Raw genomic sequence first — 13982 nt, forward strand, 5'->3', positions numbered from 1 at the left:
GCGCAAGTTTTATTTTAAAGCTAAGCAGTCTAAAATAAATCTAATTATCTTTCTAAAATAAGCGTAAAGAGCAGTCCATAGCACAACCTTTATAAAAATATGTACCTAGGACCTAGGTATACATTTTTGTCTTTTTAGGTTTCCGTACCCAAAGGGTAAAAACGGGACCCTATTACCAAGATTACTGTCCGTCTGTCTGTCACTAGCCTGTGTCTCATGAACTGTGACAGCTAAACAGTTGGAATTTTCACAGATGATGTATTTCAGTTGCCGCTATAACAACAAATACTAAAAACAGAATAAAATGAATATTTAAATGGGACTACCATACAACAAACGTGATTTTTTTGCCGTTTTTTGCGTAATGGTACGGGATCCTTCGTGCGCGAGTCCGACTCGCACTTTGCCGGTTTTTTTCTTAAGCTAATGAAATATGCAAGTGACGTCATGTCCTTAATTCACTTTACTTCTCGAATCGCGGCCTAAGAAGTTATACTTTAAAAAAAAGCTTCTGTGTCTATTTCTAATTATTCCTAAGCATAATGTGATCGGTGCCTACTGAACAGAAGATTTGCAAGAATCAGATCTTGGATAAAGTTTATAATATTCTGAAAACCTTAAAATATCACTTTGCCCTAGAAATTTAATTAGAGAAGATAGGCAAGAAAATAAAACTTGTTCTAATATTACAAGACGACATGTCCTGCGCACAATAATTATTTGTTTTACAAGGGGGCAAAGTGGTTGTTTAAACTTTCACTCGTCTGTGTTACTAAAAGTGTTACAGTATTTTTTTATCGATTTATGTATAATAAGTTTTTTCGTAACAAACTATATTTATAAGAAAACCGTATTAGTCTTAACTCTGTGAACTAAGTATTTTAAGGTACCAACTTATTTTACGATGTATTTCAAAATAGATAAATCTAGCCGACGCCTACTACACGCAGGAGAAATATAAAAATAATCACTTATAGAAAAATACATACAAAGTGAACCTAATTGCATTGCGATACGGTATTACCAATAGTCATTTGGACCGAATTTTTATTTTCTAGTAAGTAAGTAAGTAAGTAATCATTTATTGTCAGATTGTGCATGTCAGTATACAGATGTTACAATAGTATCTTATAATAGTAAGTGTCACAATCAACCGGTTTAGGGTATACAATAGACTTATTCCTAAAATACAATAGTAATATATATATATAATAGCTAGATAAATTACATTCCAAAGACAGAGTCAATTCAATATTAGTATAGTTTACATTACAATTCAAGTCAATATACATTATAATTTACATGTCAAGCGATCGATTTTGTTCTGTTCTGAGAAAAAAATCATCGAGATTGTAAAAACATTCAGTTAATAGAAAGGTTTTTAACTTAGAGAAAAATTTGTTGCTTGGTAACTCTGTCCATGACATAGGAAGTGCATTGTAAATGCGGACAGCCATGTGGTAGCAATTTTTCTTATACACTTCTAATCTACTTTTTGGGACAATCAAAGCTTTATGTGTGACTATCGTTTTATTTCGTCAGATTTCGATAAAATTTGGTAGACAGAAAAAGTTCCCTATTCTGTACAATACATATACGCGCAATTTCATCATTATACCCAAAAAACGGAAGACCTTTGAGTTACGACAACGTATGGTATTTTCGTCACTCAAGGGAAAATTAAAAACCTTTTTTTATCCCAAATTGGGATTTCGTGTCCGGTCAAAATGAGGAGCACACCATCAAATTTTATCAAAACATGACGGAAAAAAGTTGGCAAAAAAATAGAAATCGGCCCATAAACAGTCACTTTGTATAATTAATTTGGTAGACAGAAAAAGTTCCCTATTCTGTACAATACATATACGCGCAATTTCATCATTATACCCAAAAAACGGAAGACCTTTGAGTTACGACAGCGTATGGTATTTTCGTCACTCAAGGGAAAATTAAAAACCTTTTTTTATCCCAAATTGGGATTTCGCGTCCGGTCAAAATGAGGAGCACACCATCAAATTTTATCAAAACATGACGGAAAAAAAGTTGGCAAAAAAATAGAAATCGGCCCATAAACAGTCACTTTGTATAATAAATACGTACAAAGTGCACCTTATTTTGCATGGAGATGCAATGATTATATGTGACTTTCTATCCTTAAGGGTCCTTATGCTTCAAGTGCAATAAGGTCATTTTCTTCTGAAATTCCAACAGAAATTCTGATAGAAAGTCCCTTATTGCAGATGAAGCATAAGGGCCCTTCGTGATGGAAAGCCACATTTAAGTGTCTTGTTATTATACTAGACGTTAATCTATTTCGTTATGTTCTATTTCGTTACGTAAGTGGATGTCTGCCATTTTGAAATTCATCAACAATAATCTAAGTTGTATTATAAATGTGCAACGCAGTGGAACACTTTCGAATAGTTTTTATTCCAATTTAGATTGCTATTTAGTATTTACGTAAATCGCTCGATAACTACGAATATGGTTGTTTTATTTAAATATATTAAAAGTTTCGGAAGATCAACTTTATTACAACGCTACAGGGTTCAAATTTCATTAACCTGGTAACGTCAGATAGAATGTTATTCGCTAATCTCTTGTCATTTTTTTAGTTAAATTCCGCTGTACAATCTTTGCGGTTTTTTGTGAAATTATTGCAAATGAAGTCATACCTATTGTTATATAAAATTTTGACTGACTGCCGTGTATTTTCTATTGTCTCGTTCTGTCATACCAATCAATCAGTTCAGGACCAATATCGCCATTTAAATGTTTCATCTTTTTTTATGTTTTTTTTATTTTTATTTATATGATTGTTTTATACACTCTTCCGGCTTAGCATTCCCGGTTGTATCCCAAAGAGCCATTGTTTGCTTATGTCCATATAGCATGACCAAAGGCGAGATCAACAGATTACTCTGATCTTCTAGATATGTTGCCAGTTGTCGTTTGACACTTGACTAATACAAGCGATGGATAGTGTCATTGCTATAAAATTCGTAAAAATCATATTATTATATCTATATTGCAAAATACAATAATGGGTTTATATCCTGTCCTCCTTAATTTTTTCCAGGTTATATTAAAAAAAAACCGTGGTTGGTCCTATTATTGTTATAAATATCATTCATTGGGCGTCCCCTATTAGTTACTTTATTCAAGCGGTTAGGTTAGAAATGACCGGAAGGTTAGAGTCCTACATAAACTTGATAAACCTCGATGCTCCGCTGTCCCAGGTATACTATGCCATGCCTTCCAGACACCGTAAATAAGATTTGGTTATGTTAGTCTACAGACAATACACTTATGTCCTGTTCCCTCACACCGTTACGTTGCACAGCCGGTATCGCTAGGCATGCTGCGCTCCGACATCATGCTGGAATCGCGCTGCCCGCACACGGAGAACCAGTGCGCAAAACACACGCCCTACTGCTCATGGAAGCAGGTCGAGATCAACAGCATCGCGTCCGGGTTCGGCCATCTTGGGCCCGTGTCCAGGGAGATTCAGAGGTGATTACGGGTTGTATGAAGTGTCGCATAGATTCTTGAAGCGTTGGAAACGCCTTTTTTAGTGAGAAAACAGCAATTTAAAATAAGAATGTTATACATCAATTTGCGAGATAAATCTTAATAATGCACCTTAATAATTGGGCACCTATTTCACCCGCTTGACTATTGTCACCTGACAATGACCATTTCCTGCACATTTCTGGTTCTGCATTTAAACGTAACGTTATTTGTCAAGTGACAATTGTCAGCGTGGTGGTGACAGGTGCTGCTCAGAAATAAGGAGTTTTAAACGCTTTGAGAACCATTCTCAAATGTCTTTTGTGCTCCCAAAAATAAGATGTCAATGAAATATATTATCATGCATGACATCCATAATATGCAAAGAGATCGCCTGACTACCCATTCACTTTTTTCACCAATTTCATATTGTTCACCACGGGACAGAAGAAATAATCAGTGACTGATTAATACCTACTCGCCATAAAAATTTGAATGGGATAGTGGGATAGATAAATAACAATAACGAATGGTAGTGACTTTGTTTGTTCTCGCTCGATTTGATTAGATTAGACGACAATTCAATTTAAAATTTGTGTAATAGGGAAAGCCAAATATTCAATGGTTTCAATTGTTGGTTCTAAATTATATTCAACGTAAGCTTCCTGGTTTATATGATTTATAATTATCAAGTTTATAATATCCAGTCAGCTAGATACCCTAAAATTAACAAAATTATAAATAATAATAAATGAATAGAAACTTTTTTGTTTTTTCTATTATCTGAATAGTCGACGTAATGTATGATGTATGTTATAATACCTAGGGAAAGCGGTTCTATGTTGTCTTATTGTCGGGAACAGAAAATACATTAGAATATGACTTCTGCGTATCGTCTAAAATGCGACATTGTCAAAAAACCATATGTACCTATTTCTGTACCTCAAAGTGATCCAAGTCCAGTTTTTCACCCTTTGTTAGACTTGTTACTGCTTAAAGCTTTTAAATTCATGAATGTCGTGTTATTAACGTGGATTTAGGTCACTTATGATCTACTTCAACATTGTTTAAACGTGAAAAGCGAAAGGAGACAGTGACAACTCGCCGTACATTTTCATGACAAGGCTTTTATTACCATGAGCAATTATTTGATACTTTGTATTGCTGTCACCTGTCGTTTGTCACGTTAGTAGAGGTGAGATACAGTGAAATGTTACATGGTTTCGATATAGATACTCGTAGACTGATCAAGAGTATGATTTAAGTTTTGTAAATAACTATATAGACAATATTAGTTTAAATATTAAAGTTGGTTAAGGACATTTGTACATATGCTATTAAACGCAAAGCAAATGTATGAACTCGCACTTAACATTATCCAATGTCTGCGAATACTCTGCATCGGCCCTTAATTACAAAAGCAAACTCATTAATAGGTCATTATGACGTATTTAAAGAGTAACATTCATAATATTATAGAGTCCCTCTAAGCTAAGTTTGCACTGAATTGCCACTCCTGGAAAATTCTGGCAGTGCCACTATAAAATAAACGTTATACATATTTTCATAGAAATTAGAAGGTTATGATGCCTTTCCATTCTGTCGCGTGCCAAATCAGTGCAGACTTCAGCGCTACGCACACTTAACTTAATTCAATATCTGACGACAGGGACGTACCTAATGTACCTATACATTGGACACTGTAGAAATATCTGCACTTCACTTCTACATATTACTATGTCCCGGTCGTCAGTCACTGAATTAAGTAAGGCGTGTGAATCGCTTTAGCTTATACGAACTCTAACAATTTCTTAACTCCATACAAGTCGTTAGTCTTAACTAATCAACTCTAATATTTACTCGTAACTGTTAATATTTCAAGATGACTCGCATAAAATACTCATACATACATACTTGAGATGAGTAATACACTGAAAATTGTGTATTACTCATCTCCTTACCTTATGGCTTACGCTACGATCAGGGACAACTGTTTTAGAACGTTATCGTCGTAAAGTAAATTCAAGTAAATTTCTAGCTTTTTGCTTTGATAATGAAACTGTAACATAATGATTATAGATTATACTATGTGTAGACTAAATTATAGATAAGAGAAATGTAGAAACTAATTGTATATGTCCCTGTAACAGAATGACTAATATTTAACAACTTTAACAAAGAAAAAACTGAAATGAAAATACTGACTCCTACTTTTCCAACATGACAGTTGTAGTTTGACATTGATTCGTACTTTCTGAATTAAGCTAACGATAACTACCTATGTCTGACTGATCATAATTGTCAAGTTGTTGAAATAAGGAAATACCAAGATGCCTGCAGGCCCCTATTTCACTAACTTGATATTTGACAACTGTCACGTGACAATGTCAATCTTATCACAATTGTCATGGTGGTGAAATAAGTACGTAGGTGCCTTATAGGATAACTTGACGGTAGATGATTTTTTACGGTCTTGGATGTAAGTATTAGTGGGTAAAAGGTTACAAGCAATGCTTCTAATGTATAATGGTGATAGGGGTCTTATGTAATTATTGATGAGTGTTTATGTAATTATTGGTTTAGGGTTTTAGGTGCGGACGCTGATTTTTTAATACTATTTGTAATAAGTAGAGACCAAACACACATTTAAGGCCCTTTAATGATACTGCACACACACTAATTGTAGTCGTTATATTTTTACACTATTTAAACTAATTCCACATATCGTGACTACTTTAAAAAAAAACTATCTTGTTCTGTCAATCAAAAGAAAAATGTGGTAACTATATATGGGATGCATACAGAGTTACTGCGTTTTAACTGTGAGTAACAGTGCGAGATACGAGAGTTTTTCAAAGTAGTGACGATATATGTGATTTATATTTTTTTTTTCAGTTACTTCCAATTTTTTAAGATTATTGAAACTATGCCTGTGTAAAATAAGTCAAAACTATTATTTTTATGATATTATGACTTTGAAACTCGACACAGCAAACCTAGCGAAGACTGGACAATGATGACCTTCAACATTTCAGACCCTCAGCCTGGGGCTTTTCCGCTCGGACTACTTGATGCAGCAGCCGGACGACAATAAGATAAAACAAGTGGAGTTTAACACGATCGCGTCGAGTTTCGGCGCCATTTCCTCGAACCTTCCCGCCATGAATCGGTACAGATGCGCTAGTGGTCGCTGCTTGACCGGTTGGCCAACTTTGTAAAACTAAACTTTAGACGCCAAGTTTTTCAGCCAGAACTGGTTCATTAATATGCGTGATCATAAATCTAGATAGTGAGTTTTATTAAATCGAATTGGCGCTCCAAAAAACATAAGAGAGTCTATTTTATGCCTACACAACTTAAACACCAAGTTTGTTTTTCAAAGTTGACCAAAATACAGGGAACCTGGATACTTTAATGTGTTAACTGGGTGATACAGCTATTTGACGTCTTATGTATTTGCTAGTGGTGAAGCCAGGACACAAAGCTAAAATCATATTGTTTAATGTTATTTAGTTCTTCTTATTTTCTAAGGGCCGAAACACGTGAAATGCATTCTTACTTAAATTAATTTAAAAAATCAAAACCTATATTTTTTAGAACTTTCCAAGAAACTTTCCAACTTAATGGAATGCTGCGTCTGACATATTTAATTTAAACCGTCTGTCTCTGGTCTAGGAAATGTTTTATTTACATGTATGTACCTACGTCTTTTTCAGCTATCATTTAATCATTCTCATCTGACTGGCTACACCACATGCCCATGATTATTGTTTTGTCTATGTTCACTACATGTGTTCACAATTTTCTTTGAGCACAAAACAATGTTTTCCAAATTTTATGTTTTTTTTTTTCATCATCAATACAGCGCTGAAATAATAAAGGGCTTGGGTATCGCAACATTATAACGATAAATTTAGTATTAACAGTAAAAACTGCATGATCGAAGCATCTCGGGAATCATCTATGAGGATGTTTTTGTAATTTAGTGGGGTCCAAACCTCCAAAAAACCAAAAATGCCTGCAGTTTAGTATATGGCATGTAACAGACGAGATATCTCGTCAATAATGAGAATTGGGATTAAAAATAAGTTCTAACACATTAATGTATCCACGCCTTTACACGTTTAAGCAGCGAATAGTCGACATCTCTCACGTGGCTGTCTCTTTCTCTCTTCAATGCACGCTATCCATTCATTTCACTCTGGAGCTCGCTTGTATTCATGCCTTTATTTTGGTACCGTTCGCTTGGCTTGGAAGTGTTTTATTTTATTTGTGTATTCTTTTGTAGATTAAGTTATAGTTGTTATGTTTGCGTGCATGTATTTTAGTGCTTTGTTGAGTTGGCAACACTTGAGAGATGTTACCTGCTACGCCCGCACTGTCCGTGACGTGCAATAACATGTACCTACACACATAACGTCTCTGCCCACGGGAAATTTTAAACATACTTTGTTTTGAATATTCTTTTGGCGTTGGTCCTCAATGTACTCTTTGTGAATTATTTGTATTTTTAGATAGCACAGTTTATACTACGGTCTGTAAATTTTTTCTCACAACAAGCAAGTTTTAACGAGCTACGATAACGATTACCAACGAAATCATTAAACCAGGATTTCCTGGTTCCTGGTGGAGCTTAGACAAGATTTGTTCGAAATGTTTGTGTATGTAATCGCACAAGATGTCAAGCATAGGTATGTTATACTCGTCTGTGAGCTGTAGACTTGGCTGGCATGGCTCCGCCATTATGGGAAACCAAAAAAATGAATCTAGATTAAACAAAAAAAAATACTTATCGAACCTGCTCACAAAATTTCACAAGAAACGGTTCAGAAATGGGACCTGAAGTAGCAAATCTCTAGACAGCCGGACAGACATACGAAAGCACTGTTGCCCAAGCTGAAGCGAAGACCTTCGCGTCGCTCGGTCAATTATCTGCGCGTTTTGGCTCAAACCGTGCCCTGATACGGCCGTACTTGACAATTGTTATCTGACATTCACAATTCGCCATACGTTTCTGACTGACAAATAATGATAAATGTCACATGGCGCAAATGTGAGGCAAATAGTAATTGTCACTTGACAATTGTCAAGTTGGTGAAGTGAACGTTTGGTTACGTCACGCACATACCTATATCATTTAATAAGACTGAAAGATAAATGATAACGCAAAATACAGGGTTTCTTTCCTCCAGGTATATAATTTCTATACAATTTACGATATTCCTTACTAACAATGTCTTCCAAAGTCTAATTAAAAACAAAAAATCGGCCAATAAACAGCCTTAAGTCAATTTCCCCAAAAATATAATATAGTCCCATTGATACCAGCGCCCTAAGAAGGTTAAGGAAAGTAATTACATAAGTACATGTTATTGCATTGTAATATAAATAAATGTACTGTTTGTTATTTACCCATTGTCCAGTCGTTGCCGGGTTGGTTAGGGTACACATCTTTCAAAGGTAAATTTAACCGACTTCAAAGGTTTATCAGGCGAATAAATAAACCATAGGACTAATAAGAAAGTTAGTCTGATTCGTTTGTAATGGGACCACTAAGATAACAAAATTTTGTTAAATTATCTTGGTGGGTCTTTTTGTAACATACAAACCCGGGATATAGCCGCGAAAGTCGGAGTTCGCGAATTGCGGTCATCTTTCTCTGTCAGTCTAATAACGCCTTTATTGGAGTAAAAGAAGTATTTGCGAACTTCGGTGTTCGCGATAGCCCTCTGTATATAGCCACTGTTTGTTGGGTAATAACGTTAAATATTACATACAAATATGGAACGGTAACTGTAGACAACTCTGTTATAATTACCTACATAATGAAATGATTACGGAATTTTAGTACTCGGCATGTTATACGAACTTACGAATATGGCACGCTGCTCGTTATTATTATAACGTCGAATTAAAATGGTGAAATTTCCTTATTTTGAAGTCGGTTAAACGTCCCCGTTACATGCGCCGACACCTAAACATTGCAAGTATCATTTCATATAGACTGTTTCAGGTTATCTTAGCAGTTTTGGATTTCTCTGACGTACCAATCACTTGATGTCACGTATGTATTTGTGTATATAACATATATCAAAGATAGATATAACTCCGTAATAGATGGATACAGTCTAAGGAAAAAACGTGCCTCGAAAATCAAGAAATTGATTCTCGTTCAGCTACTACTACTACTACTACCTACTACGCTACTAGTTTTGGCCTACAGTCGTATAGATGGCGTTGACGGTTTCGTTTGTTATTTAACAATTTTAACGCATATCAGTGAAAGAATATGGGTCAAAATCATAAAAATAATTAATGCAAATGAAAAAAATCATTTATCTATATTTAAATACATTCTATCGTATTTTTATAAATCTTCATTTTTAGTTTTAAAGTGTGTCGACAGATGGCAGTGAATTTACTGGGGTTACAAAATTTACTATGACAGTACCGCTCTAGTATAAGTTACTCTATGCATATATGTATTTACGTTAAAAGCAGAATTTATTTAAAATTTCAAATATTTAAAATGTTTGACGACGTACAGCAGCAACTGACTATTTAAAAAAATATCTAATGACAAAGATGTGTTAAAAAAAACAATTGCCACTAATATAGGTACAGTTTTTTAAGTCCAATCCAGCAAAATAATCAATCTTCAGGCCCCTGTTTCACCACATTGACAATTGTCGCCTGACAATGACAATTTACCGTACGTTGCGACCGTCGGTACTTACTTACGCAGGGTCACTTAGGTGACAATTGTCAAGTTGATTAAATAGGCGCCAAGAAAACTGTCACTGTCGTAAATTTCTGGATTGTTAAAGTGACATTGTTATTATTTTACTTAGACTCAGGTGACAATTCTCAATTTAGTGACAAAATGTAATACAATTCAAAACAAAGAATTCTCTTCACGGTTTCACTTTTAAAATGTATAAAAATAAGACGTCAATAAACGGTTACAATGAATAGGAAGATAATAAAATGTTAATGACTTTGAATTAAAGAAGAAAACATCCAAGACTTTGAAACAGATACTTTAAATATCTAAGATAAAAGATATAGGCAATTCGAATACGCATTATGCATACATTAAATGCATGTATGGGACGTAGACTAGTCTGCATCTTCGCTTTTAGAATTTCAACCTTGTAACGAATAAAATAGAGTTTAATTTAGAATTTAGTATCAGAATAGCATTTATTTTTTAAACATAGGATATTGTCACAGGCATGTTCACATAAATCGAGCCAAAACATAACAGCTTAAGTCAAGTACGTTTAATGCAGTTATCAACCTTGGCACTTAGATTTAAGGTTCATAATTCAGTGGAATTTAGTGGTCATTATTTTTTGTTTTGAAAATGTAGTTAGTAAATGATATCGTTGTTGCTATGTTTACTTTACTATCCATTGTGAACCGACACAATGATACGTAGAAACTATAGAGGAAGTAGACAAATATTCAACAATGGTAATCTATATAGTATATAAGTACAGAGTTTTCTTGAATTAAAACATTTTATATGTAAAAAGTACCAAACGTTTTATATGCCGGTCTTCTCCACATTGAGCATGTGGAGAAGACCGGCGTAAAATGTTTGGTTGGACAGACCGTCATAGGGCAAGCGCTCTCGTATTTGTATACGTACTTCGCTCAGATCAGAAAAAAATAGCTTACCGATACCGACCTTCTGTAGTTTGAGTATGTGTACAAAAGCAAGAGTTAGAAGCATCGAAAATGCTTTTAAACCGTCTTACCTGATAGACGGTATTCTCCACATTTACCTTATTAAATTTTACAAAGTTAAATTCACAATGTTTGTTGTTATATTGCATTTTATTGGCAATAGTGCCATTATTGTCATTTAAAGTTATTATAAGCTCAGTTTGTGAACATGCTTGGTACCTACATATCAAATATTCTTAGAACTCATCATTGCATAGACTTGATCACTTTATCATTACATTTTACTTTCCTACATTGTAAAGCTATTTCGCTTGTATTTTTGATTGTTATTGTATTTTCCCTTTTCTAGTGTGTGTCATGTATTATTGTCTCTCTGTCATTATTGTTCAATTCTTCATGGTAGATGCAGGTTTATGGTTGTTTTGCACGAAATATTTTAGTGTTTGTATACATATACATATATAAGTATTGGTCGCATGAATTCCTAACATTAGTATTTATTACTTACGGTATACGATAAAATGATTACACTGTTCTTTTCATAACAAACGTAAATGACATTCGAAAACTTCGTAAACTGTTTATTTACCGTATTTTCTCGTAATTCCTAATTCAAGCTGATTTTCCAATGTCATGCTAGTTTTGCGTAGTGAGGCTGCTTTGTGAACGTACCTACTCCGAGTAAGATGCATTCAAAATTAATTGCATGGAATCTTGGGTGATTTTCATATGATTTTGGGAATTATCCGACATACGAAATTACCTGAATACACCCCACATAATTGTTTGCTCGGAATTCGTACACAAAGTGTCTTCTTAAAAATGCTTTTTCGTAAATTATTATTTCCGTTTTTAATAATTCTTTACTTACAGCTACATATTGCGGCAGTTGGGATGCGGTCATCTCATAAAGAACGTAAGTGTTATTTATTATTGCTAATTCTATACCTTCCTGAACTAAACGGACGTATCTCGAGGACAAATGATTTTGAAATTTGAATTTTCAGATAAGGAATTTAGAGTCGTTCCGCACTGTCGACCATTCGCCGGCGACTTGGTCTCTCGGCGACCAAAACATAGGCAACTAGGGCCTAGCGACCAGGCCAAGAGACCACGCTGAGCGTAGTGTTTTTTTATAAAATCGTGCAGAATGGACGTATAAGACACTATTGTACACCTGGGTTAAGGTGTTAGATTAGATTTTCTACTGTAACTCTACCTAACAGCATTAAAAAATGGTGGGTTCCAAAAAGTGGGTGTGGGCGGTAATGGGTTAAGCTACATGTTCGTAGTAAATTTTCATTAGAGATTTGTCCATTTGGCTTAGGACGGTATCGGCAGTATTGCCTTTAACACTAGTACGGTGGTAGAGGTGCTTCGTGACTAATCTGTGAAATGGCAATTCGCAAACCTTATTGAAAAGCAAAAGGGCCACTAATGGTCATTTAAAAGCGTTGATGTTAATATCCACTATCCAGATAGAGCCCTTGTCATTTAGCCCCATAATAACTTGGGTCGTTAGAATTTGAATTATCAAGCATAAAACTCGAGTTGGTAATATAAACGGTTATATTTTTCTTCTTTGACACTGCTTTCAAATATAAAATCAGTGACTTGACTTTCCTAGATATAGACAGCGCCATCTGACGGGACTCACGCTAAACTTTACCTCCTCAGATGCCAGAAAACAAGGCCCTATCCGGCCTCTGCTCCGGTATCATAGAGGCCTACGATCTATTCGGGGTGCCCGGTTCAGTGGCCTTGTTTGTGGTCGAAGAAGTATCTTACAACATCTGCGACCAACGCTTCCATGAGTTCGAGATATCGGAGAGACGGCCCGACATTATAGTAAGTTTAATTCATCCACCACTGTGCAAGAGGCATACGACTTTTGCCACCGAGTCAAACACAAAATTTAGACTGTTTGTTTCTAAATAAATTAAATAAAATAAAAAATTAAATAAAATAAAAATTTTCACCACACCAACACAAGGAAAATACTAACTGTAAAATATCAAACAAAATCAAAACAAATCGATACAAAATTAATGTCAAAAGTAATTTAAAATCTTCATTTAAAAGTCAATTCTACCAGCAAACATAAGAAAACAACTCAAAATTTGCATTTGATTACTTTGCCTCACATGTGAATAAAATGCTACTTTCTTATCAGTTTTTTAACAATCAAGAGAACCTTTACCAGTTGGTGTGGTAAAAATTAATAAGTCAATTTTGTTGTTTTCAGATATACAGAAAAACACTGAATGAAATATTCGAAGAGACGGCACTCAACGACAAGAAACAATTAATGCTGTAAGTACTGTTTCCGAGTGCGATAATCTTTTTCGTTTATCTTTTTGTTGATGGGGACACCTTGTGAGACACCCTCCTCATTTTATACCATAACAGCTCAGGTTCACCCCTAAATCTGAATTGTTGTAAATATTTATAATTTGCACAAATACAGGTCCTTATTATGGACGCAACTGAACATAATTATTGCTCGCGCTCTCATACTAAATTTGTTCTGTAGGCCGAGCACATGATTGGCGCGACAGTATCTCGCCGCGAGATAGACTACCCGTCTTTTACTAACAGTATGAATTAAAGAGGGACGGGTAGTCTATGTCGCGGCGAGATACTCTCGCGCCAATCATGTGCTAGCCCGGCAGGAGCGCCTATGTGCTATGTGTATGAATGTTGCAACACGCATCGCTAGAGACCGCAAGTACGAGTGAGACGACCGAATAATGATAATTTATGAGTCTTCACCATGTTGC

The 13982-nt window shown here is 35.0% G+C and overlaps 1 protein-coding gene across 4 annotated transcripts in view; it reads left to right on the forward strand.

Moving 5' to 3' along the window:
• Nucleotides 1–13982, forward strand: part of LOC134750938 (glutathione synthetase-like) — a 36797-nt gene that overhangs the window by 8919 nt on the left and 13896 nt on the right. For 2 of the 4 annotated variants that reach the window (XM_063686192.1, XM_063686195.1), the window contains exons 4-7: nucleotides 3344–3513; nucleotides 12076–12118; nucleotides 12880–13050; nucleotides 13448–13515. In XM_063686192.1, coding sequence (XP_063542262.1) covers nucleotides 3344–3513; nucleotides 12076–12118; nucleotides 12880–13050; nucleotides 13448–13515 — 452 coding nt within the window. Of the gene's footprint in view, nucleotides 1–3343; nucleotides 3514–6545; nucleotides 6680–12075; nucleotides 12119–12879; nucleotides 13051–13447; nucleotides 13516–13982 lie in introns of all 4 variants that reach the window. The other 2 variants (XM_063686194.1, XM_063686193.1) reach the window with 2 other exon arrangements.

The sequence above is a fragment of the Cydia strobilella genome, chromosome 21 (genome assembly GCF_947568885.1).
Source record: "Cydia strobilella chromosome 21, ilCydStro3.1, whole genome shotgun sequence".
NCBI lineage: Eukaryota > Metazoa > Arthropoda > Insecta > Lepidoptera > Tortricidae > Cydia > Cydia strobilella.